A 22,304-nucleotide genomic window follows, 5' to 3' on the forward strand; every position below is an offset into this window, starting at 1 on the left:
GCTCTGGTCTGAGCAGACTAAAATTGAACTTTTTGGCCATCAAAGAAAACTATGTCTGGCACAAACTCATCACGTCACCCAAAGAACACCATCCCCATCATGATTTTCAGCAGTTGGGACTGGAGAAACTGGTCAGAGTTGAGGGAAAGATGGATTGTACTAAATACAGGGATATTCTTGCGCAAAATCTGTACCACTCTGTGTGATATGAGGCTAGGACGGAGGTTCACCTTCCAGCAGGACAATGACCCCACACACACTGCTAAAGCAACACTTGAGTGGTTTAAGAGCAAATATGTAAATGTGTTGGAATGGCCTACTCAAAGCCAAGACCTCAATCCAAGAGACAATCTGTGGTCAGACTTAAAGCGGGAGTCCGCCGTTTAAAAAAAAAAAAAAAAAGCCAGCAGCTACAAATACTGCAGCTGCTGACTTTTAAAATAATGACACTTACCCGCCCAGCGCGCCCGCGATGTCAGCACCTGAAGCCGATCTCTCGGGTGCTGCCGCCGCTATCTTGGGTATGGGAATCAGGAAGTGGTTCCCTACTGCGCATGCGCGAGTTCGCGCTGCGCAATAAGGATGGTCCCCGCTGTCTCTGGGATCCGTGTGTTTCCCAGCAGGCAGCGGGGGACCTTCGGAAAGGGGCGTAGATTCTGCGAAAAGGGGCGTACCTTCTGCAGAATCTACGCCGGAAGTGGGTGCAGATACCTGTACTGTACAGGTACCTGCACCCCCCTCCCCCCTGAAAGGTGCCAATTGTGGCGCCGGAGGGGGGAGGGTTCCAATGAGCGGAAGGTCCACTTTAGGGTGGACCTCCGCTTTAAAGATTGCTGTTCACAAGCGCAAACCATCCAACTTTAAAGAGCTGGAGAAGTTTTGCAATGAGGAATGGGCAAAAATCCCAGTGGTAAAATGTGGCAAGCTCATAGAGACTTATCCAAAGCAACTTGGAGCTGTATTGACTTTAGGGGGGTGAATAGTTATGAACATTGACTTTTTCTGTTTTGTCCTATTTGTTTGCTTCAGAATTTAAAAAAATAAAATAAATCTTCAAAGTTGTGGGCATGTTCTGTAAATCAAATGATGCAAATCCTCAAACAATCCATGTTAATTTCAGGTTGTGAGGTAACAAAACACGAAAATGCCAAAGAGAGTGAATACTTTTGCAAGGCACTGTAACTACTTGAAAATCCAAAAGCATTGTGAGTGTGATACCAGGCACTGCTAAAAAACATATCAATTCAAAAATCAAAGTTTCTACGTATAGTCTAAAAGCTCAAAATTACGTTTCGTGTCATAATGAAACCTTTGGTGTGGAAAGACTGGCGATCCAGTTTCTGCTCAGCATACATACAAAGTGATTAGCCAACGATGAACCCCGAGGGCAGAAACAAATGTTTTCTAGTGTTAACTACTGTACATAAGAATGTTCTTTTGTCAGTTGTGTTTTACCAAGCATAAAAGTTGCACTAACAGAAGACTGAATCCGATAACGATGTCCTGTTTATTCACGGCACATAGAAAGTGTGTATTGTATGTTTGCATAAAGATTTGTAGCCATTTGTGAAATAGCTTATTAAATAGAAACGTTAAGATATATACAAACTTAGATTTGGTATGCTTTACCTGTGGTTATGTCAAACAAGTATGTAACATTCCAGACAAACATGTATAAATCTTGGTTTGTATACAAAGCCGTCTGCAGATAATTTGATCTTTTTGATGATTAAATAGACACCAAACTCTGACTTAAAAATTATATTAAAGAATTTTTTTCATAACTTTCTGCAACTTCTATTGCTCTCAGCTCCATGTTCCCAATCTTGCTACATGGAGACTATGGACTCTTGTATGTGTTTTTTGCATAGAGCGGAGCACATGACCACAGAGAAAATTAAAAGAAGGCAAACTTGGTAAGTTTTCAAAAAATCTACAGATCCAAAAAAGCATTTTCTAAATGTAGAAGGTTTTTATCTAAATGTATTCTATGCAGCTCCTCTCCCAGCCAACAATATACTTGCCTGAGCTCGATTCAGCGCTGTGTTCGGGAGCAGAATCTCTCTCCTCACTGGCCATGGAGGCAGCAGTGGGAGCTATTGGCTCCTGCTGCTGTCGGTCACAGCCACGTAGAGAGAGTTGGGGCGGGAACAAGCCACGCTGTGTGTGTCAATGTACACACAGTGTGCATGGCTCACGATCGAGGCTGCATGAGTGCTCCTATAGAAAGTGGCTTGCTATGTGGGTACTCGGCAGGGGAGATGGAGCCAGGAGCGCTGGCAGGGGGACCTGAGAAAAGTAGAAATGGTGACTCTGTGCAAAACCAGTGCACAGATCAGGTAAGCATACCACAAAAATATAAAAAAAAAAAAAAAAAAAAATTCTCTTTACATTCACTTTAAATAGTGAATGTGTGTGAATTATTTTTGGAGAATAAGAATATCATTTAGGGTCACTTTAAAGCCCTATGTAAAGCAAGTCACTTCCACAATATGTTAACCACCGGGCCATAGCTGAATGAGGGCTACAGCTTGGTTTGATAACTCTGGGAGGGCGTACATTGACGTCCTTCCAGAATCCCCCGCCCCCTGGGGCATGCACATGGGAGTATCCGTGACCGCCGGGTCCTCGGCATCACGGTAAATGGCTGCTGACAGCAGCCGTTTACCACGTGATCGCTCGCTTGTAAACAACCCGGCGTCATGTCCGGTTCCTCTCTCCCCTCTCTGTACTGATCGGTACAGTGTGAGCAGAGAGGGAAAAATCAGCTGCTCTGTGCCAATTCAGGGACTTATCCATCCATCCATCCATCCATCCATGCTCAGCCATTCCTCTATCATACTCATCCATCCATGCTCAGCCATCCACACTCTGCAATAATCCATCCATCCATGCTCAGCCATCCCTCTGTCATTCTTATCCATCCATCCATCCATGCTCAGCCATCCACACTCGGCAATAATCCACTCATCTATGCTCAGCCATCCCTCTGTCATTCTTATCCATCCATGCTCAGCCATCCATACTCTGGAATACTCATCCATCCATCCATGCTCGGTCATCCCTTCCACCCTCAGCCATTCTCAGCCTTACCCAGCCGTACTCAGCCACACACATTAATGGCTCAACCATGCTTAACCATCCCTATCCATGGCTCATCCATGCCACATCAGTTCTCATCCATGCCACTACAATGCCTCACAAAAGTGTAATTGGTAGTCAAATTAAATTAAATTTGAGAAATGTATGCCCCTAGGACACCTGATGCTGCCCCCTGCATGTTGGGCCTCTGTATGTGGCCAGGCTGTGGAAAAGTCTCCCATATATGGTATTGATATACTCAGGAGGAGTAGGAGAATCTATTTTGGGGTGTAATTTTGGTATGTACATGCTATGTGTTAGAAATCTTGTATAAATGGGCAACTTTGTGTTTAAAAAAAAAAAAAAAAAGAAAAGCGGTTTCATTTTTTTTGCACATTTTCCAAAAACTTGTAGAAAAAAATGACATGCTCAAAAGACTCATTATGCCTCATAGATTATATGTCGGGTGTTTTCTTTTCAAAATTGAGTCATTTTGGGGGCATTTCCATTCTCCTGGTGCTCCAGGACCTTCAAAAGTGCAAGAGGTAGTCAGGAAATATGTGTAATTTTATGCTCCTAGAACACCTAATGACGCTCCCTGCATGTTGGACCGCTCTATGTGGCCAGGCTGTGTAAAAGTCTCACCCGTGGTATCACCATACTGAGGAGGAATAGTAGAATATGTTTTGGGGTGTAATTTGTGGTATGCATATTCTGTGTGTGAGAATTAACCTGCTAATATGACAATTTTGTGTGTGCAAAGAATTGTGGGAAAAAATGACAACTTCAAAAAACTCACCATGCCTCTATGCCTCTCAAATACATTGGAATGTTTACTTTCCAAAAAGGGGTCATTTGGGGGGTATTTGTACTTTCCTGGTTTGTTAGGGTCTCAAGAAATGAGATAAGACGTCAGTACACCAGGTGTGATCAATTTTCAGAGATTGGCACCATAGCTTGTGGACTCTATAACTTTCAAAGATCAAATAATATACACCAATTTGGGTTATTTTTACCAAAGATATGTGTAGCAGTATAAATTTTGGCAGAAAAATTACTAATTTGCAAAATTTTATAACATAGCAGAAAAAAGCTTTTATTTTTTTTTATTTTATTTTTTTGACAGAATTTCCTGTCTTTTCTTTTTATAGCACAAAAAACCCAGCGGTGATTAAAGCGGAGGTCCACCCTAAAGTGGACCTTCCGCTCATTGGAACCCTCCCCTCCCCCCTCCGGCGCCACAATTGGCACCTTTCAGGGGGGAGGGGGGTGCAGGTACCTGTACAATACAGGTATCTGCACCCACTTCCGGCGTAGATTCTGCAGAAGGTACGCCCCTTTCCGCAGAATCTACGCCCCTTTCCGAAGGTCCCCCGCTGCTTGCTGGGAAACACACAGATCCCAGAGACAGCGGGGGACCATCCTTATTTCGCAGCGCGACTCGCGCATGCGCAGTAGGGAACCGGGAAATGAAGCCGAAAGGCTCCACTTCCTGATTCCCATACCCAAGATGGCGGTGGCAGCACCCGAGAGACGATCGAGAGATCGGCTTAGGGTTCCGACATCGTGGGCGCGCTGGGCGGGTAAGTGTCATTATTTTAAAAGTCAGCAGCTGCAGTATTTGTATCTGCTGGCTTTTAAAAAAAAAACGGCGGACTCCCGCTTTAAATACCACCAAAAGAAAGCTGTATTTGTGTGGAAAAATGACTAAGTAATTGTCATTCAAAATGTGAGAGCATTGAAAATTGGTCAGGTTAGGAGGGTGGTTTAACCTCCCTGGCAGTGATCCCGAGTCTGGCGTGGGTTGGGATTTTAGTTCCATGAGCGGTAACACGAGCCAGACTTGGGATCGCATCGCTGGATACAGGGAGAAGTTACTTACCTTGTCCCCTGGATCCAGCGATGTCCTCCGCGCTGTGTTCAATTCACACAGTGCCGAGTGCCGCCGAGCTCCATTCCCTGCGACGTTATGGCGCACGGGAGCGGAGATCGGCGCCAAATTCAAAAAAGTTAAAACACACACAGTACTGTAATCTTGCAGATTACAGTACTGTATAAAAAAATTACACACCCCCTTTGTCCCTAGTGGTTTGTACAATGCCCTGCATGCACTTTTATATTATAAATACTGTTTTTTCTGCCTGGAATTTGGAGATTGTCCATAGCAACCAAAAAGTGTCCCTTTTTCAGTGTTTTAGGATTTGATTACATTATTGAATAATTTTTATTATTATTTATTATATTATAAACTATCATACCCGGGATGTCTGCTAGACTCTGGTTTGAACAGATTTAAGAGAGTTATTCCTAAGCATTACAGGACTACTATATAAAACGCCAAATTTCCATGCAAAATAATTGTACTGCTTTCAGCACCTGAAACCAGAACTAATCATACCGCCAGGAAGGTTAAGTGCCCAGTGGTTAAGTGCACAATTTCATGTAATATAGGTTATATTTAACATAAAGTAAAATAATAACAAATAGGATCCCCAACACAGTGCTAATCTAATGTCTCTTGTGGAATGAAGGTCTTCAGGCATTTTGCCCTAGATTGTTCAGCTTCTTCTTGCCTTCACAGGAAGCCATCTTCTATAAAATTCTGGTTCCCCTGACTGCCCACAGTGAAGGTTTGCCCAACCAAATTTGACCCATAATGGCAAATGGTGCTGGATTTTCTTTTTAAAGGAAACTATCCAGGGTTAGTTGTGGAACTCAATGTTTCATGGTTGACTTTGACCTTATTTTGTTGCTCCCTGATTTATCAGGTACGCAATTCTAAAAAAACAAAACAAATAATCTGTAGGAAGCACAAAGGAGATGGCCGCTGTGTTCAAAGCCCTAAATCAGCCAGGGGTTAGAAACTCTGTCAGATTTTTATTTCTTGTATATCCCTGCTGGGGAGATTTATTTTACATATTACCAGGGCACAACAGATTTGGAAAGCTCTAATGATACAGATGAAAAGAAAAATAGAATTTCAGCAGGGAAGAGTTCAAACTTCTAATAATACTTTTACAGCCGTTGTTACTGCCTTGTCTCCGTAACACATGTACCCCCATTTCTTGTATGGTTGTCATAGGACCAGAAATAAGGGAAAGCCTTTTCAGTGGGGTGACGGAACTAAAAATCTGTCAGAAATGTGAAGTCTTTCTCACTCTAAAAGTAAAAAAAGTGGGCTGTATTCAAGCTTTCAATTGGTAGTGTGTGTGTGTGTGTGTGTGTATATATATTTTTTTTTTTAATTCTTGTTAGGCCTGCTTTTGGTGTGCATTCCTAATTCTTCTTGACCATCCCGAACCCCCTGGCTATGCTAGTCTGAAAGGTTTAAGCACCCGATGTACTGCGCATCCAGAACCCATGTCTGCCTAATCTTACTATTTGCATTTATAGTTCATACAAATTCTTCTTTCACCTCTCAAGATATCAGAATTCTAGCAACACTTCCTATTTAGCAGCAGCTTTCTATTTAGTTCTCACGATGATGGTGAATAGTAGATGGTGGCGTCACTGTGTGGGCCTAGGAAAGCTTAGTGTTTGAATGTCATATGTGTCTGTGGAATGTTTGCTGTCGTAGGGTTTGAGTAATTTGCTATTTAGATAGGAAGCTTGCAATGCTGTGTTTATGTGTTTGAGGATTTGGCTGAGTTTTTGTATAGGTGTTAAAAGATTTGCACCATGGTAACTGTGTGGGAGAGAAATATAACCTATTCATTTTCCTATAACATTGTATTGAGGGAATATGTGACAGTGATTTCTGTATAGCATATCTCCTATAGCTTTCCAGCACTACATTCAAAAAAGTACTATCCAAGTAATGTCTCTGAACAAACGATCCCATACTTTCCAGTACTTGAAGATAACTTCTAGTCTAAAAAAAAATTCACACTGTAAAATGAACAGTTTTACTACTTAAAGCCATCTTAAACCTAAAAACAAAAAAATTACATATTGCAGCTTACAAATCCTTAGATTTGGAGGCTGCATTATGTTTCTTTTTTATGTCGCCTGGTGATCAGCCAGTAACACACCTCCAGTCCACGGTATTTGCATTCTGGATGAAGTAGTAAAGCAGACACCTTTGGACAGCAGCATTGTCGGTCTTGGCTGGAGGGGAGGGTTAAACTAGCAGATTTAAATGAATTTGACCAACAAATTGAAGATGAACTTCAATTACAGGCTGTTTCACACTACCAAACAGCAGCGCGGGTGCAGCACAGTGTACCCGTAATTTACTTGCGGTTTCTCATCCACTACTATTGGATTGTGTATTTTTGGAGTGTTTTCTGAAACCGCACCAACAATGCAACATGCAGGACTTTTGGACTTCAGAAAATGCCCAAAAACACGCAATCTAATAGAAGACAGTGGAAAATTGCGGGTAACCCGGACGAAAAAAAACGCAAGTGCATTGTGATGCACCCTTGCTGCAGCCATGTTAAAACATCCAACACTTTATAAGCAGTCGCAGCAAATCATTAATATATGTGTGCGCACTGCGTTAATGAAAAACACCTGTTTGTGCTGCCACTTACTATTAAATATACATGAAAATGAGATGAAACTAATGTCAATGTAAAAAAAGACGACTAATTCCACAGTAGCACACTAATTGATCTACAAATCTAACTATTAGCATTGTGAAATGATCAACATAAAAAAACCCATACATAATGAAAAGTGTCCATATGGCATAACCAAAAGAATATGTATAATACACCAACATATGCAAATCAATATGGTAATGCAGTCCATGATAAGGGCTCGGGATCGACCGGGGTCTCAGACTTGCTGATCAGAGAGCGCCATGCGCCCCATGCAGGCCCCTCATGCATGGGAGGATGTCCATGGATTAAGAGACTTTAGATGAATATACCTCCTGGAAAAAAGGAATAGAACACTGGTATAATAGTGGCAGTATCTGTAGCACTCTGTTGGGGACAAGGAGGAGGGCGGCTGTTGTGACTTGGCTATCAACGATAGCAGATGCCCTGTCTTTTCCCCCTCTTCAAAAAGCTTTTGAGAGGAGAAGAGCTGCATATTCTCTGCCTGTTGATGTACTGTACGGTAAAATTGCTGAGCCTCCATCCATATCCTCTCATTTGTTTCATTAAGGAGCTTTCTGATCATGTGCCTTCCAATCACATGATCAGAATGCCTGCCGTTAAAAATTCCCTATTGCTCTCAGCTAGTCTCATTCCTTTTTATTGCTGCTGAGCTCGGCCTTACTGTTAGAAGGTGGCTATGTTTATTCTCCATGGTCCCACTGTATGTAGGAACATAGCCACCCTTCCTTGCTCACTCGCCAGATTGACTAGGGACTAGGCGATGTGTAGGGTGCTTAGAACATTACTATTGTTTCTGTGTGAACATATACATGTTGCAAACAATTTCAAACCAAAGTGAGGGGAAAACAGAGAGGTTAAGGGGGAACATTACATGCAGGCAGACAGACACAGAAGGAAACAATTTAATGAAAAACAAATTACAGGGCTATTAGTAGTGGATGTGTGTGGCCAATTTTTGGAAAATAGTGATATTATCTTGTGTCACTGTAAGGTAAACTAGATTGAATATTGGTTGAAGACTCGTACCTGTTTTAACTTCAGAAGAGAGCTGGACACTTACCTGCAGTGATATTGCATATTAATTAGAGAGATGTTAAAAAGGTTATAATTCAACCAGCTTGTATTCACCAAAAACAAAAATGTGTTTTGGGGTGAAATTGCCTTTAATTCCTCTTTTTATAAGTTTACTTGCATGTTAACTAAAATACACGCACATTGCATTTCATATAATCAAGAGTCTGAAAAGACTTCTTAAAAGAGAAGGTTGAGAACTGAGCAATCAAACACCCCGTGAGAGGAGAGCTGGTGGCTGTCTCCATCTCTCTTCTCTGGCTTTGGCTGTGGAGGGGGGTGGGAGCCCATTGAGAGGCTGAGGCAGGTGTCGGTCCAGGCTCCTGGGTGAATCCCAACCATATGGTTGAGATCTTTACACAGTCTCGACCGGCTTTGTGAGGTCAGCCGAACTTTTGATGTACCGCTGTCTGCTGAAAACGAGCCGCAGGACTACAGAACAAACTTCGCTCCTAAGATCCACGGGAGAAGTAAAGCCAAACAAGCTTTAGGCTGTACTTCCCCTTTAAGTTGGTTGTAACTCCACAGACAATTTTTTTTTATTTTTTCCTCTCTTGTTTCTTGGCTGTATTGAAGGAGTTGGGGGTTAGAAGTTTTTGTCAGGTTCTTACTGTTGTCCTTGGAACTGAAAGTGAGTGGAAATTGTCCAATAAAAAAAGCTAACAAACCTCCCCCAGTCTCCTAAAAAAGACAAATCTCATCAATGGGACTGTTGGCTGATGTTCCCCTTTAAACCAGTAAAAACCTTGAAGACCACAGTGCGCATAGAGGAGAGCAGGGGGAGGTGTGGGGGACATTGCTGCTGTCACTATTAATGGGCCAATGAGGTCTAACCTATTTGATCATTGTTTTTGGGAACGGGTAGCCACCATTACTGTTTCTCACCTGCAGAGATAAATTTTTCGTTTGTTGGGTTGGCAGCTGTCATCCTGTGTTTTATGGACAACTTTGTTCTTGGGTCAGGTCAGATGGATGCATTTACCTTCTCAAGTTAAAACATTGCTAAACAAATAAATCTCTCTCTTTCAGTTGTTCAGAAGAAGAATTGCTTATTGCACATGTTCTACTACATGTCTTGGCAACAAAAATGAGTTGCAGTTTCTCAGAAGAGCAAAGGATCCTAAGGCCAAAATTGACACGTCACGCAGATCAGTTACCTTAACCTAATTGATATTTCTTCTTCTGTGTCAGTAAAAGCTAGAGACACTTTAGCATTTTACATTTCTAAGCATTCCTTTGCATGTGAATTCCTGCAATATGCTCATGGGAAAAAATGTGTTGCTTTAGATTGTTAAAGATGGAGCAGGAAGCCATGAGTACATTTTTTGCATATGAAAAATGTGCAATAATTTGCCAAGGAATATTATTTTATCTATTTTATATTTTATTTATTAAAGCAGTATTAAACCCAAAAGTAAACCTTTTATTATATTGCAGTTTACCAATTCTTAGATGCGATGGCTGTATTTTTCTTTTTTAGGCTTCCTTTCTTCTACATTTCTTCTATATACATCTGGTAATCCTGCCAGCAAGTGTGGTGTTTTTCAAAAGCACAAACTCTCCAGCAGAATGTATCTGTGTAACTACCTTCATACCGGGCACTTACACCCCCTTCCTGCCCAAGCCAATTTTCAGCTCTCATCGCTGTCGCTGTTTAAATGACAATTGCGCAGTCATGCTACGCAGTACCCAAACAGAATTTTTATCATTTTGTTCCCACAAATAGAGCTTTCTTTTGGTGGTATTTGATCTCACCTAAAATTTACATTTGTTTCTCTTATAAAATGTTGTAAATAAGTACGTTTTCTCCTTCACTGATGGGTATTGATAGGCGGCGCTAATGGGCACTCAAGGGTGGCACTGGGCACTGAAAGGCTGCACTGATGGGTACTTATGGGTGGCACTGATACATGGCATTGATAGGCATCACTGATGGCACTGGCAGGCATTGGGGATGGGCACTGGCAGCTGCCTGGGCACTGATTGGCATTTCCCTGGTGATCTAGGGTGGCATACCTGGTGGTCCAGTGTGGTGGTAATCCTGGTGGCCCTGGGTGGGCATCCGAGGGGGGCTGCGCTGATAAACAATCGACACAGACCCCCCTTGTCAGGAGAGCAGCCAATCGGCTCTACTTGCGTCTGTCAAACTCGAGTGAGGAAAAGCCGATCAATGGCTCTTCCTGTTTACATTGTGATCACCCATGATTGGACATGGCTGATCACCTGGTAAGATTACCAAGATCGGTGTAGCGAGTGACATACCGCACCACTGATCGCCTTGATGCGCACCCTCTCGGGCGCGTGAGAATGGGCATTCTGGAGGGCTGTCATATGACGTCCACCCAGAATGAGAGCCTTGATGGCGGGCAGGAAGTGGCTAAGGCTCCATTCACAAGTGTGTCACTTGTCATGTGACTTTGGACCCCTAAGTTGCATGACAAGTCACTCCCCATCTTTTTCAATGAGTACAGTTCATATATGTGTGACAAAAAATAGTTCCTGCACTACTTTAGTCCAACTTTCATGTGACTTGAGGGTAATTGATGTCAATGTTAACCCTCAAAAGTCAAATAAAAGTCATATTTCAATGTTTTCAATGTGACGGTTTTTGTCCGACTTTGCAGAAGCACATGGTTGTTAACCACTTCAGGCCCGGAAGATTTGGCTGCTGAATGACCGGGCCAATTTTTGCGATTCGGCACTGAGTCGATTCAACTGACAATTGCGCGATCGTGCGATGCTGCACCCAAACAAAATTGACATCCTTTTTCCCCACAAATAGAGGTTTCTTTTGGTGTTATTTGATCGCTTCTGCAGTTTTTATTTTTTGCGCTATAAACAAAAGAAAAATGAAAATTTTGAAAAAAACACAATATTTTGTACTTTTTGCTATAGTATCCCCTTTATCCCTCTATCCTAGGGGATAGATTTATAGCATTTTTTTTAATTAATTTTTTTTACTAGTAATGGTGGCGATCTGCGATTGATTTATTTATTTTTCCCTCGAGACTTCGACATGCACCGATTACTGTAAAAATTTCATTGGCAGGGAAGGGGTTAACACAAGGGGCGATCAAGGGGTTAATTGTGTTCCCTGTGTGTGTGTGTGTGTGTGTGTGTGTGTGTGTGTGTGTGTTTTTCTAACTGTAGAGGGAGGGGACTGACCTAAAGTAAATGACAGATCGTGGTTCCTAGCTATTAGGAAACTCATGATCTGGCACTCCTCACAGAACAGGGATTTTTGTGTTTACACACACACACGTACCTGTTCTGCCTGCGAATGCTCGTGACTGGCGGTCATTGCAACCGTCGGCCATGAGCATTCGCACCCCTGCTGTGGACATCCCGATCCCGTGAGCCAAAGTATGGCTACGACAGCTCGCGGGATCATGCCGACCTGCTGTAGTATGACGGCAACTGGTTGGCAAGCGGTTAAGGAGCAGGAACATAAGATTGCTGGACTTCACCCTCAAATCCTTAGAAAGCTAATGAACCCAAATCCAACAAGCAGATGCTCCAGTACTGGTAATGTCACCTTTGCCCAGATGAGTACACTGGAAGCCAGGGTGTAAGTTACGTTTAAAAAAAAATAATAATTTTTGTTCCTTGCTTGCTTTGTTAGTGTTTTTAATTGCTTGGGAGAGGGGCTCTAACATAGAAGCAGACCTTGCATTTTCAAGTTCATCTTTAACAAAAATAAAAAATATATGCACATATTATTGCAGTAAATGTGAATTTATTATTTTTGGCCTGTGTGTACCTGCCTGAAAGTAGTTGTAAAGCCTCCAAGGTTTTTTTACCTTAATGCATGCTATGCCTTAAGGAGAAAAACCTTCTGTGCTGCAGCTCCCCCAGATCCCCCCCCCCCCTTTTTCTTGCCTGATCCAGTGATGTGTACGAGTGCAGCAGCTCCACCCGCTGTCTCTCTCCTCATTGGACAGATTGATAGCGGCAGGGGCCATTGGCTTCCACTGCTGTCAAATCCAATGACACAGCAGCGGAGGGCGAATCCGAGTCCCGCTGTCTGTGTCAATTGAAGCAGCAGCAGGAGAGAGCCTGCACAGGTGCCCCTAGGGAAAGTGGCTAAAGAGGAGGGGCCTGGAGCACTGGCGGGGCACCCCTGTGCAAATCGAGTAGGTAAGTATAGGCATGTTTGTTCTTGATAAGAAAAAAAAACAAGCGTTTACAAACCCTTAAAGCAGTGTTCCCGCTGAAATCCATTTTTTTTAAAAGTTGGCAGCTACAAACACTGTAGCTGCTGACTTTTAATAAACATACTTACCTTACCTACTATCCGATACGTCCATCGGATTGGGTCCTGGAGCCACCATTCGAACTAAGGGAAACGGGGAGTGGAGCCTTGCGGCTTCACTGCCCACTTCCTATTGCGCATGTGCAAGTCGCGCGTATCTTTGTGAATGGCCAGCTGTGTTCTGGGACACACACAGGTCCCAGAAGACAGCGTGCCCCATTCCCCAGAAGACAATGCGAGGAAAAGAAGAATGTAGGCTACCGCTGAATAGGAAGTGGCAGATTTGGAACGATCTGCCTAGCAACAGCCATTTCTGGTAAGTAAAATTTACTTTCCTGCTCTGTGCAGTGGTCTTGACCAGAGCAGCCCCAATGCTCCTGGCACCTCCCTCCTGCCGAATGCACCCACAGCAGCAGCTTGCTATGTGGACATCCGAGCCAAGCCGCTGCTCTGTGTGTCCATTCAGACATGGAGCCATGGTTTGGCCCCACCCACTCTCTCTCCCCATTTGGTTCACTGACTTTGACAGCAGCGGGAGCCAATAGCTCATAATAAGGCCAATAAGGAGACAGCCGAGTCCCTTGTTCAACATCGCTTGAACAAGGGACTCAGGTAAGCATTAGAGGGGCTGATTGGGGCTGCTCCAATGAATTAAGGGCTCATTCACATCACTACGCAGTTTGCTGCAGCACGCACATTTATGTGCTTTGATGCGTGCTGTGTTAGGCTATTCAAAATAAATGGGCTGCAGTGTGCAAAAAATTAAGTATTTTTTTTTTTTCATAGCATAAGGCCCAGGGAAATTGCATGTTGTGCTGTGGTGCATTGCAGCATGTATTCATTCTGGAAACTGTTGGGGTGGGGTACCATTTACAGTGAATACCACTGTTGCATAGCAATGCATGTAACATGCACGTTGCAGTAATGTGCATACTTACTAAGTGCTTATGCTTCCCCCTGTGAATTGGGGTCTACAGATTGCTATATGGTTTGCCCAGGCCTCATTCACATGGATGCTGGGGGCTGCATAATGGGACCCTTTTTTTTGTGTCCCTAGCCATCAGGTGTGTGTGTGTTTTTTTTTTTTTTTTTTTTTTTTTTTTAATAAGGCATGTAAAAAATAGTAAGGCATGTAAAACTAGGTGAGGGGGGCATGCTCTCGAATATCTGACTTCATATGAAAGTCACATTTTATTATGATCTTTTTTTGATTATATATTTGTGGTTCCTTGAGTAGTTAGGTGTTATAAGTACAGCTAAATTATAAAATACTACTAAGCCAAGATCCTTCGTGGTCAAATAGGCATTATGAGGTGCCAGATTCTACAAGTCACCCTCTTGACAACACTGCCAGATTGTTCAGAAATTCCTCTTCAGATACTATCTTTTTTAGGGGCCATTCATTTTAACAATCTTCCCCTAAAGTTATATTGTGTGTATAGTTAATGTAAGATTTCATTTGCTTTTAACATTCACTTTTAGAATGAATGGACTTTACTGAATGAAAACCACATACACTGTTAGAAACAATTGAGTACTGTCCGTGATCCTTTTGTTAGTTTTTATTTTTTTTTGTACAAGCATACAATTTTTCAGGACAAGCTTTCGGGGTATGTCCCCTTTTTCAAGTACAAGCATTGGACATACCCCATAAGCTTGTCCTGAAAAACTATGTTTGTGCAAATAAAAAAAGTATCACGGACAATATTCAACTTTTTCTGTCGCAAGTGCATAATACAGCTACAATTAGCTCATACACTGTTAGAAAAATGTACATTTAAAAAAATAATGTATATCCTACTCTTACAAATTTTCTTATTTGATAATTAATTGATAATTTCTTATTTGACCCTACTAATGATTTGAAAATGGAACAAACATTTACAATGGTCTTACAACAAAAAAATTTCAAATAAAATTCTACTAGTGTATACCCAGCTTTGAAAACCTTTAGCTATAGCGTAATGGCCTGCTGGGCAAAAGCCTATGATTTTGTTCTGGCAACATTTAGAAGTATTGTAGTCTGTAGGCTCTGTAGTGATCCTGACAATAATGTTGTGATCCACCCAGATGCTTGATCAGCAGCTGGATCAGCCTCTTGGCATGAGGCAGCTGCTCCCACCCCTCCACAGCCTTGTGCTCCAGTGAGCGCTGGAGAGCAGAGAGCCAGTGACTGACAGTCACCGTTCTCTGCTCTGTGAATACTGAGAGCTGAGCAATCAGCATTATGTGGTCATTAGGTTCCCAGTCTCAGAGCTGGGGGACAGCTGCAGCATCAGACTCATGCTGCAGCCAGGTAGGTGTGTATATATATATTTGTTTTATTTTTATTTTTACATCCTGCACTTCTCCTTTAAGGGGAAGCTGGAATCTATTTTTGTTGTGTTTGCTTTCATGTCTAATCTGCCTTCAAAAGTCAACATGTCTCTATTATAAGATACTTGTTACTTGTACTTTAAAGACACTTGTTTATTTCATTACTTTCCTGGCCACCCTTAGTGTAAAATCCACTGCCTACTACAATATATGGCCTCTTGCATTTGATATTTGCACTAGGTATTATGTGTTATCAATATGAGTGTCCTTTTTATGATATGCCCATTCATAAAATATGTTATGATCAGATAAACATTCAGTAGTTTTTAGAATTTTAAGCTGTTTTAATTATGCCATTATCCTAACATGTTTTTATTTATTTTTTGGCCAGGATGAAGATGAGGTGGCACAAGATGTTCCTGCTACTTTGTATGGCTGGCCTTTGTGTGATCTCTGTTCTTCATTTCTTGAAGGCCCTCTCTTATGTCTCGCTGTCCCGGGAATTGGTGTCTCTGAGTCCAAACTTCATCTCTGGCTTCTTCTGGGAGTCCCGGCCATTATTACTTCAACATGTAGAAAGGATGGATGATGGTTCCCAGGTTTTGCGCACTCCAGGTTACTATCGGCCACCTCAACTTTCTGTTCAGCATCCGAAGCCTCCACCTTCATCACGTGGTGAAAGTCTTAGCATAGATGACATGCATCTGAAAGAATTTGTGTTGCAGGAAGACACAGCAGAGTATTTTGTGAGAACTAAATCAGGAGGTGTATGCTTCAAACCAGGGACAAAGGCACTAGACCGCCCACTTTCTGAGAAACCAGAAAGGCCCTCTCCACGTAAAGCATCCTCTGGTGTTTCTCGGCAGCAACAGCAAACCCAGAGACGTAGGAAATGGGTTGAGTGTGTGTGTTTGCCTGGGTGGCATGGGCCTAGTTGCGGAGTACCAACAGTTGTTCAGCACTCCAACCTCCCAACAAAGGACCGGTTAACTCCACGTTTAAAGCCTCGTCGTGTTATCAATGCCATCAACATCAACCATGAATTTGACCTCCTGGAGGCACGATTCCATGAGCTTGAGGGGGCAGTGGATGTCTTCTTAATATGTGAATCAAACTTTACTGCTTATGGGGAACCACGTTCTCTTTTATTTCGCCAAATGCTTCTTAATGGAACATTTGATTACATTAAATCAAAAGTGTTGTATATTTTCTTAAACCACTTCCCAGAAGGGGGTAAACAGGATGGGTGGATAGCAGATGACTATCTACGAACATTTTTGACTCATAATGGAATATCTCGATTACGAAACTTGCGAGATGATGATCTCTTTATCATAGATGATGCTGATGAGATCCCAAGCAAAGAAGGTGTGTTATTCCTTAAACTTTATGATGGTTGGACAGAACCAATTGCTTTTCACATGCGCAAGTCACTGTATGGCTTCTTTTGGAAGCAACCAGGAACCCTTGAAGTGATTTCTGGCTGCACCATTGGAATGCTTCGTTTAGTGTATGGCACAGATGGTATCCGTCTCCGCAGAAGGGAATACTATACTATGCCCAACTTCCGACAGTATGAGAACAAGACAGGACATATATTGGTTCAGTGGTCTTTGGGAAGCCCTTTACATTTTTCTGGCTGGCACTGCTCATGGTGTTTCCCACCAGAAGGAATCCATTTCAAACTGATTTCTGCACAAAATGGGGATTTCCCAAGATGGGGGGACTATGAAGACAAAAGGGATCTAAACTATATAAGGTGGCTTATAAAGACAGGGGGTTGGTTTGATGGGACCAAACAAGAGTACCCCCCAGCTGACCCCCATGAGCATATGTATGCCCCGAAATGTGTCATGGAAAACCCACAACGCTTTGGATATTTAATTAAAAACCCTTATAGCTGAGATGTTTTTTGGGAAGGGAGGGAATTCTGAAAAAAACGGTACAATTATCTTCAACTGCTTGGAATATCCATTTAGGATTTTGATTTGTTTATTTGGTCTCTCATAGTTCCACTGGAAAGGAGTTTTCCCACTAACTGAAGAGGAAGGTAACTAAGGTTACTTAGTAAAATTAGCTTTTTGGTGGGCCCATTTGGGCCATAGCTGAAGAAATGGAATACTCAGGAGATTGATGGTAGATATGGTTAACCACCATATGATTGGTATTTCAACAGTGATACAACATAATGTATATTTTGTCAGTACAGCTGTTTATGCATTGTTGCATGTTTACATATCTTTCCAGTGAAGTTGTGGGAAATTGGCAATGTTTTGCTCTGTGAAAACAGAGGGGTAATGATCATGCTGAGAAATTATATATATAAAAAGTAGAACTGTACTTCCAGGGCCATATACATGTCTGTGTATTTACAGATGCAAAATCCTTTTGGCTTTGAATAAGTCTTTGTAATTTCTAATCAAAACTTCTTGGCACCAAATGTGGCATCTTCCATTGGACCTAGAAAACCAGTCTGATACTCTGTTCTCTCACATGAATAATGTAAAAGGTTTAGAATGTGGTATATTTAATGCCATCCGCATCAGTGCCAATGTACTTCAGGCCTTGAGGAATTCAAGGTATGGCAAAGTTGCAGGAATTCTAAAGGGATAAAGCACTTTATTTTCTTTAGTGCCTTTTGTGCACACCAGGAGGCATTTATCATACTGTTGTTCTTTCTGACGTAATTTTTCTCTTTATTTGAGCAAACTTTAAATTGCCAGGTCTGTAAGCAAAATCCAGAGAACAATGCAGGCATATTGAAAGGCAGTTTTTTCTCAAATCTGCACCTCAAAGTCTACTATTGGGGCAGGTTTTAAAATTCTCACCATGATGAAAGAATTGGTTTGTATACATTTTTTTTTTTTTTTATGTAAGACATGAATGCCCCAGCCAGCAATTTGTTTTCAATAGGAGCAGGGCCAAGAAAACTGCTTATGACCTGTAAGGAAGGCATCCATTATGTATTTGTGATATAATTTGGCTTGCAGCTGTTTGTTTTATGGCTGGAAGAGAGCAGGGTAGATTCGTTTCTGTGTAGAGTATCACTGTTAAATATTTTTTGGCAGCATAAGTGTGTTCTATGGCAATCCCACCACTACCATTTCTTCTGTTTTCCATAGCTTGTCTCTCTGCCTCTGAGCCTCGATGAACCTACAGTTCAGTATAATACATTGCATGATGTTTGCCTAACTTCATTGCAGACTTACCACACTGCTCTTCCTTTGACACGTGTATCTTAATCTACTTTGAGTGCTAAGTGATAACGTTCACCTACTGTGGCCACTAGATCAATCTCAGTGATAAGTAAAAAAATACTGTGGTATTCATGAGCAGAAAATTACATTTCCAGGTGTGATTTGTACACACAAACTGTTTTAGAGAAGTCACCTAGTGTTACCTTGATTACAAGGATGGAGCATTTTGAGCTTTTTTGGCAGTTTAAAAAAAAAAAATCAAAGGGGTAAAATGGAAGAATTTGTTTTCATAACATCAACAGTAGTCAGTAACAGCCGGTACCAATTTTCTCTGCTGAAATTAGAACAGTACAAAGTGGATTCTAATTTGCTGCTCGGAGTAATTGCACTTAAAGGGAATGTATAGTCGTGTTTTTTTTTTTTTTTTTTGTTTTTTTTTATGTGAAAAAGATTGGCTTGATGTAAGCTTATCAATGTTTGTTCATCTTTAAAAAAAAGTATTTATTTTTATAGATTGCAATTTATATATGTACATGGGGGCAGCCATATTTGTTCATTACATATGTAGGCTTTGCTTCTTTCTGTTCAGCTAATCTACACATCTCTACAGTTATTAAAATAAAAAAATAAGCAAGCTTGAAAAGATGTGATGGACACTCTACAATCACTTTAATACAAACTCTGCAATATTCACTCAAGAAATGTGCTTGTTGAAAATGTGCTATACTTTCCCTTCAAGAACTGCCACTTGGGGGTTGATTTACTACTGGAGTGTGCAAAATCTGGTGCAGCTCTGCATAGAAATCAATCATTCCAGTTTTTTTTTTGTGTAAACTTAATTGAACAAGCTGAAGTTATAATAATCTGACTGCAATGCACAGCTGCACCAGACTTTGCACTCTCCAGTTTTAGTAAACCCCTTATTGTAACTATGGGCAAGGCAAAAAATTGCATATGCTGCAATCTGTCACTAGTATTACTACAGCAGTCCCAACCCCAATGAAGCACTATGGGGGACTCAAAAAAACAACGACTTTTTTTTATATGTTAGTGACGGGCTGCATCATAAATGTAATTTATATTGGGGTGTAAATTACAAAATTACTTGTATTTCAATTATAGATGTTATATGAATTTTCCATAAAGGGAAAAAAAAAATGACTGACTACCTTAACTGAACTCAAGTTCAGTTTATAATTCTCCAAAACTGCAAATTCAGTATGGATACCTATTCTCAGTTTAATGGGGGGAAAAAAACAAAGATTACACATATGCAACACCTTAATTCCAGCAAAACATATATGTATGTGGCAGCAACAGCCAGCATTGAGTTGCTTGAAGTGTATTTACTCTGTATCCCCAGCTGTTACTGATGGCTCATTGTTGTTCGGGAACCAATATGGCTTGCTCCCATTCCAAGTGATCACTGTGATGGGCAAGCACAGTGGTCACATGATCAGGAAGCCAATTTAATGCCTCTAACTTTACAGACTCTTAAAGGGCCAGCTCCTGCAGCCTGGAAGCGTTTAGTTTGTCTGTCAGAGTGTATGTAAAGTTCCAAAGTCAAAACCTAGTTTGATACCTTTTTAATTATACCACACTATGTATTGTGGCCAGTCCAATAGGCATGCAAGAGATGCATGCGCGATGAGATGCAATTTACCTTACTGTATATGAACTCAAAACCACTGGGATAATGCCCTTGATGGGGAACCCAAGGTTGCCAAACCTAACACATAATGACGAGTATTTTATTAAGCTTTGGAACCTGACGTTGTTTTAGAATAAAGAATATAATATGAAGAAGGCTTGGCACTTTCAAGAAACTAACTTTTGAATCATTTTTTTTTTAGGTACAGTAGCATTATGGATTAAATACAGAGATTATTTGTCACCTCTGTAGGGATGCTTTGGTTTGCACAGATATGAGAAAAATAAAAGGGAATATGCAATTCTAGGTCCTAGTAGCAAATGATAAAGCCCCTGACAAAAAATACCCTTGAAGTATCCCCCATCCCCTGTATTTCAAGGGGCAAATGCTCATTAGGTCTAGGAGCAGAGAGTTAAAATCTTATATTTGTAGTGCCTTGAAAAAGTATTCATACCCCTTGACATTTTCCACATTTTGTCATGTTACTACCAAAAATGTAAATGTATTTTATTAGGATTTTATGTGATAGGCCAACACAAAGTGGCACATAATTGTGAAGTGGAAATAAAATGATAAATGGTTTTCAAAACGTTTTACAAATCTGTGAAAAGTGTGGCATGCATTTGTATTCAGCCCCCCTGCATTAATACTTTGTGAAACCACCTTTTGCTGTAATTACAGCTGCAAGTCTTTTTGGGGATGTCTCTACCAGCTTTGCACACCTAGGGAGTGGAATTTTTGCCCATTCTTCTTTCCAAAATAGCTTAAGCGCTGTCAAATTGGATGGAGAGCATCTGGGAACAACTATTTTCAAGTCCTGCCACAGATTCTCAATTGTATTTAGGTTTGGACTTTGACTGGGCCATTCTTACACATGAATATGCTTTGATCTAAAACATTCCATTGTAGCTCTGGCTGTATGTTTAGAGTTGTTGTCCTACTGGTAGGTGAACCTTCACCCCAGTCTCAAGTCTTTTTTCAGACTCTTAACAGGTTTTCTTCTAAGATTGCCCTGTATTTGGCTCCATCCATCTTCCCATCAACTGACCAGCTTCCCTGTCCCTGCTGAAGAAAAGCCATCTCACAACATGATACTGCCACCACCATGTTTCACAGATACAGCTCCTCCAGAGTTACCATGGGACTCTTGGCTGCTTCTCTGAATAATGCTCTTTGCCTGTCAGTTTAGGTGGATGGCCATTTCTTGGTAGGTTTGCAGTTGTGTCATACTCCTTTTCATGTTCAGATGATGGATTGAACAATTCTTGTGGAGTTGTTCAAAGCTTGGGATATTGTTTTATAACCTAAACCTGCTTTAAACTTTTCCAGAAGTTTATCCCTGACCTGTCTGGTGTGTTCCTTGGCCTGCATGATGCTGTTTGTTCACTAAGATTCGCTAACAAACCTATGAGGGCTTCACAGAACCACTGTATTTATACAGAGATTAAATTGCACACAGGTGGACTCTATTTACGAATTAGTTGACATATGGTTCCACTAGATTTTAGTAAGGGGTAACAGTGTAAAGGGGGCTGAATACATGGGCGTCCGCAGGTAGGGGCAAGGGGGGTCAAGTGCCCCCTCCCTGGGATCAGACCAGCACATTCAGCACAGTGGCGTAGTTATGGGGGTGCAGGCAGCAAGCGGGGTGACACCATCAAGGAGCTGTCAAGCCCCCCCATCATCAGTGTAATGTGACTGTGGACTCTTATCCCTGCTCAGTCCAGCAGAAAAGGAGAAAGGCGAGCTGCGGGCTGTCAGAGTTTCCCCCCCCCGCTCGCCGCCCCTTTCTCCGGTCAGGGAGAAGAGACTGTGGCTCTCACCAGGTTCCCTGCCCAGCTTCCTGCCTGCTCTGTTCCTTCCCCATTGGCCACAACTGAGGGCTAATCAAAGGAGACTAGGAGAGGAGAGCAGAGAGAGAGACACGCTACCCAGTGCCAGACAGAGAGCCATGCTACCCAGTGCCACCAGAGAGAGATCCACGCTACTCGATGCCAGAGAGCCACGCCACTCAGGGCCAGACAGAGCCACACTACCCAGCGCCACCAGAGAGAGCCACGCTACTCAGGGCCAGACAGAACCACACTACCCAGCGCCACCAGAGAGAGAGCCACGCTACTCAATGACAGAGAGAGCCACTCCACCCAGGGCCAGACAGAGCCACGCTA

At 41.9% G+C, this 22,304-nt stretch overlaps 1 protein-coding gene across 5 annotated transcripts in view; it reads left to right on the forward strand.

Annotated features, from left to right (window-relative positions):
• Nucleotides 1-20,622, forward strand: part of MGAT3 (beta-1,4-mannosyl-glycoprotein 4-beta-N-acetylglucosaminyltransferase) — a 157,953-nt gene extending 137,331 nt beyond the window's left edge. For all 5 annotated transcript variants that reach the window (XM_077452327.1, XM_077452325.1, XM_077452326.1 and 2 more), the window contains exon 2: nt 15,680-20,622. In XM_077452327.1, the coding sequence (XP_077308453.1) occupies nt 15,681-17,192 (1,512 nt within the window). In that variant the 5' untranslated portion in view covers nt 15,680 and the 3' untranslated portion in view covers nt 17,193-20,622. The remainder of the gene's footprint in view (nt 1-15,679) is intronic.
• The last annotated feature ends 1,682 nt before the right edge of the window (nt 20,623-22,304 follow it).

The sequence above is a fragment of the Lithobates pipiens genome, unplaced genomic scaffold, assembly GCF_037356315.1.
Source record: "Lithobates pipiens isolate NorthernLeopardFrog02 unplaced genomic scaffold, aLitPip1_a1.2 Scaffold_23, whole genome shotgun sequence".
NCBI lineage: Eukaryota > Metazoa > Chordata > Amphibia > Anura > Ranidae > Lithobates > Lithobates pipiens.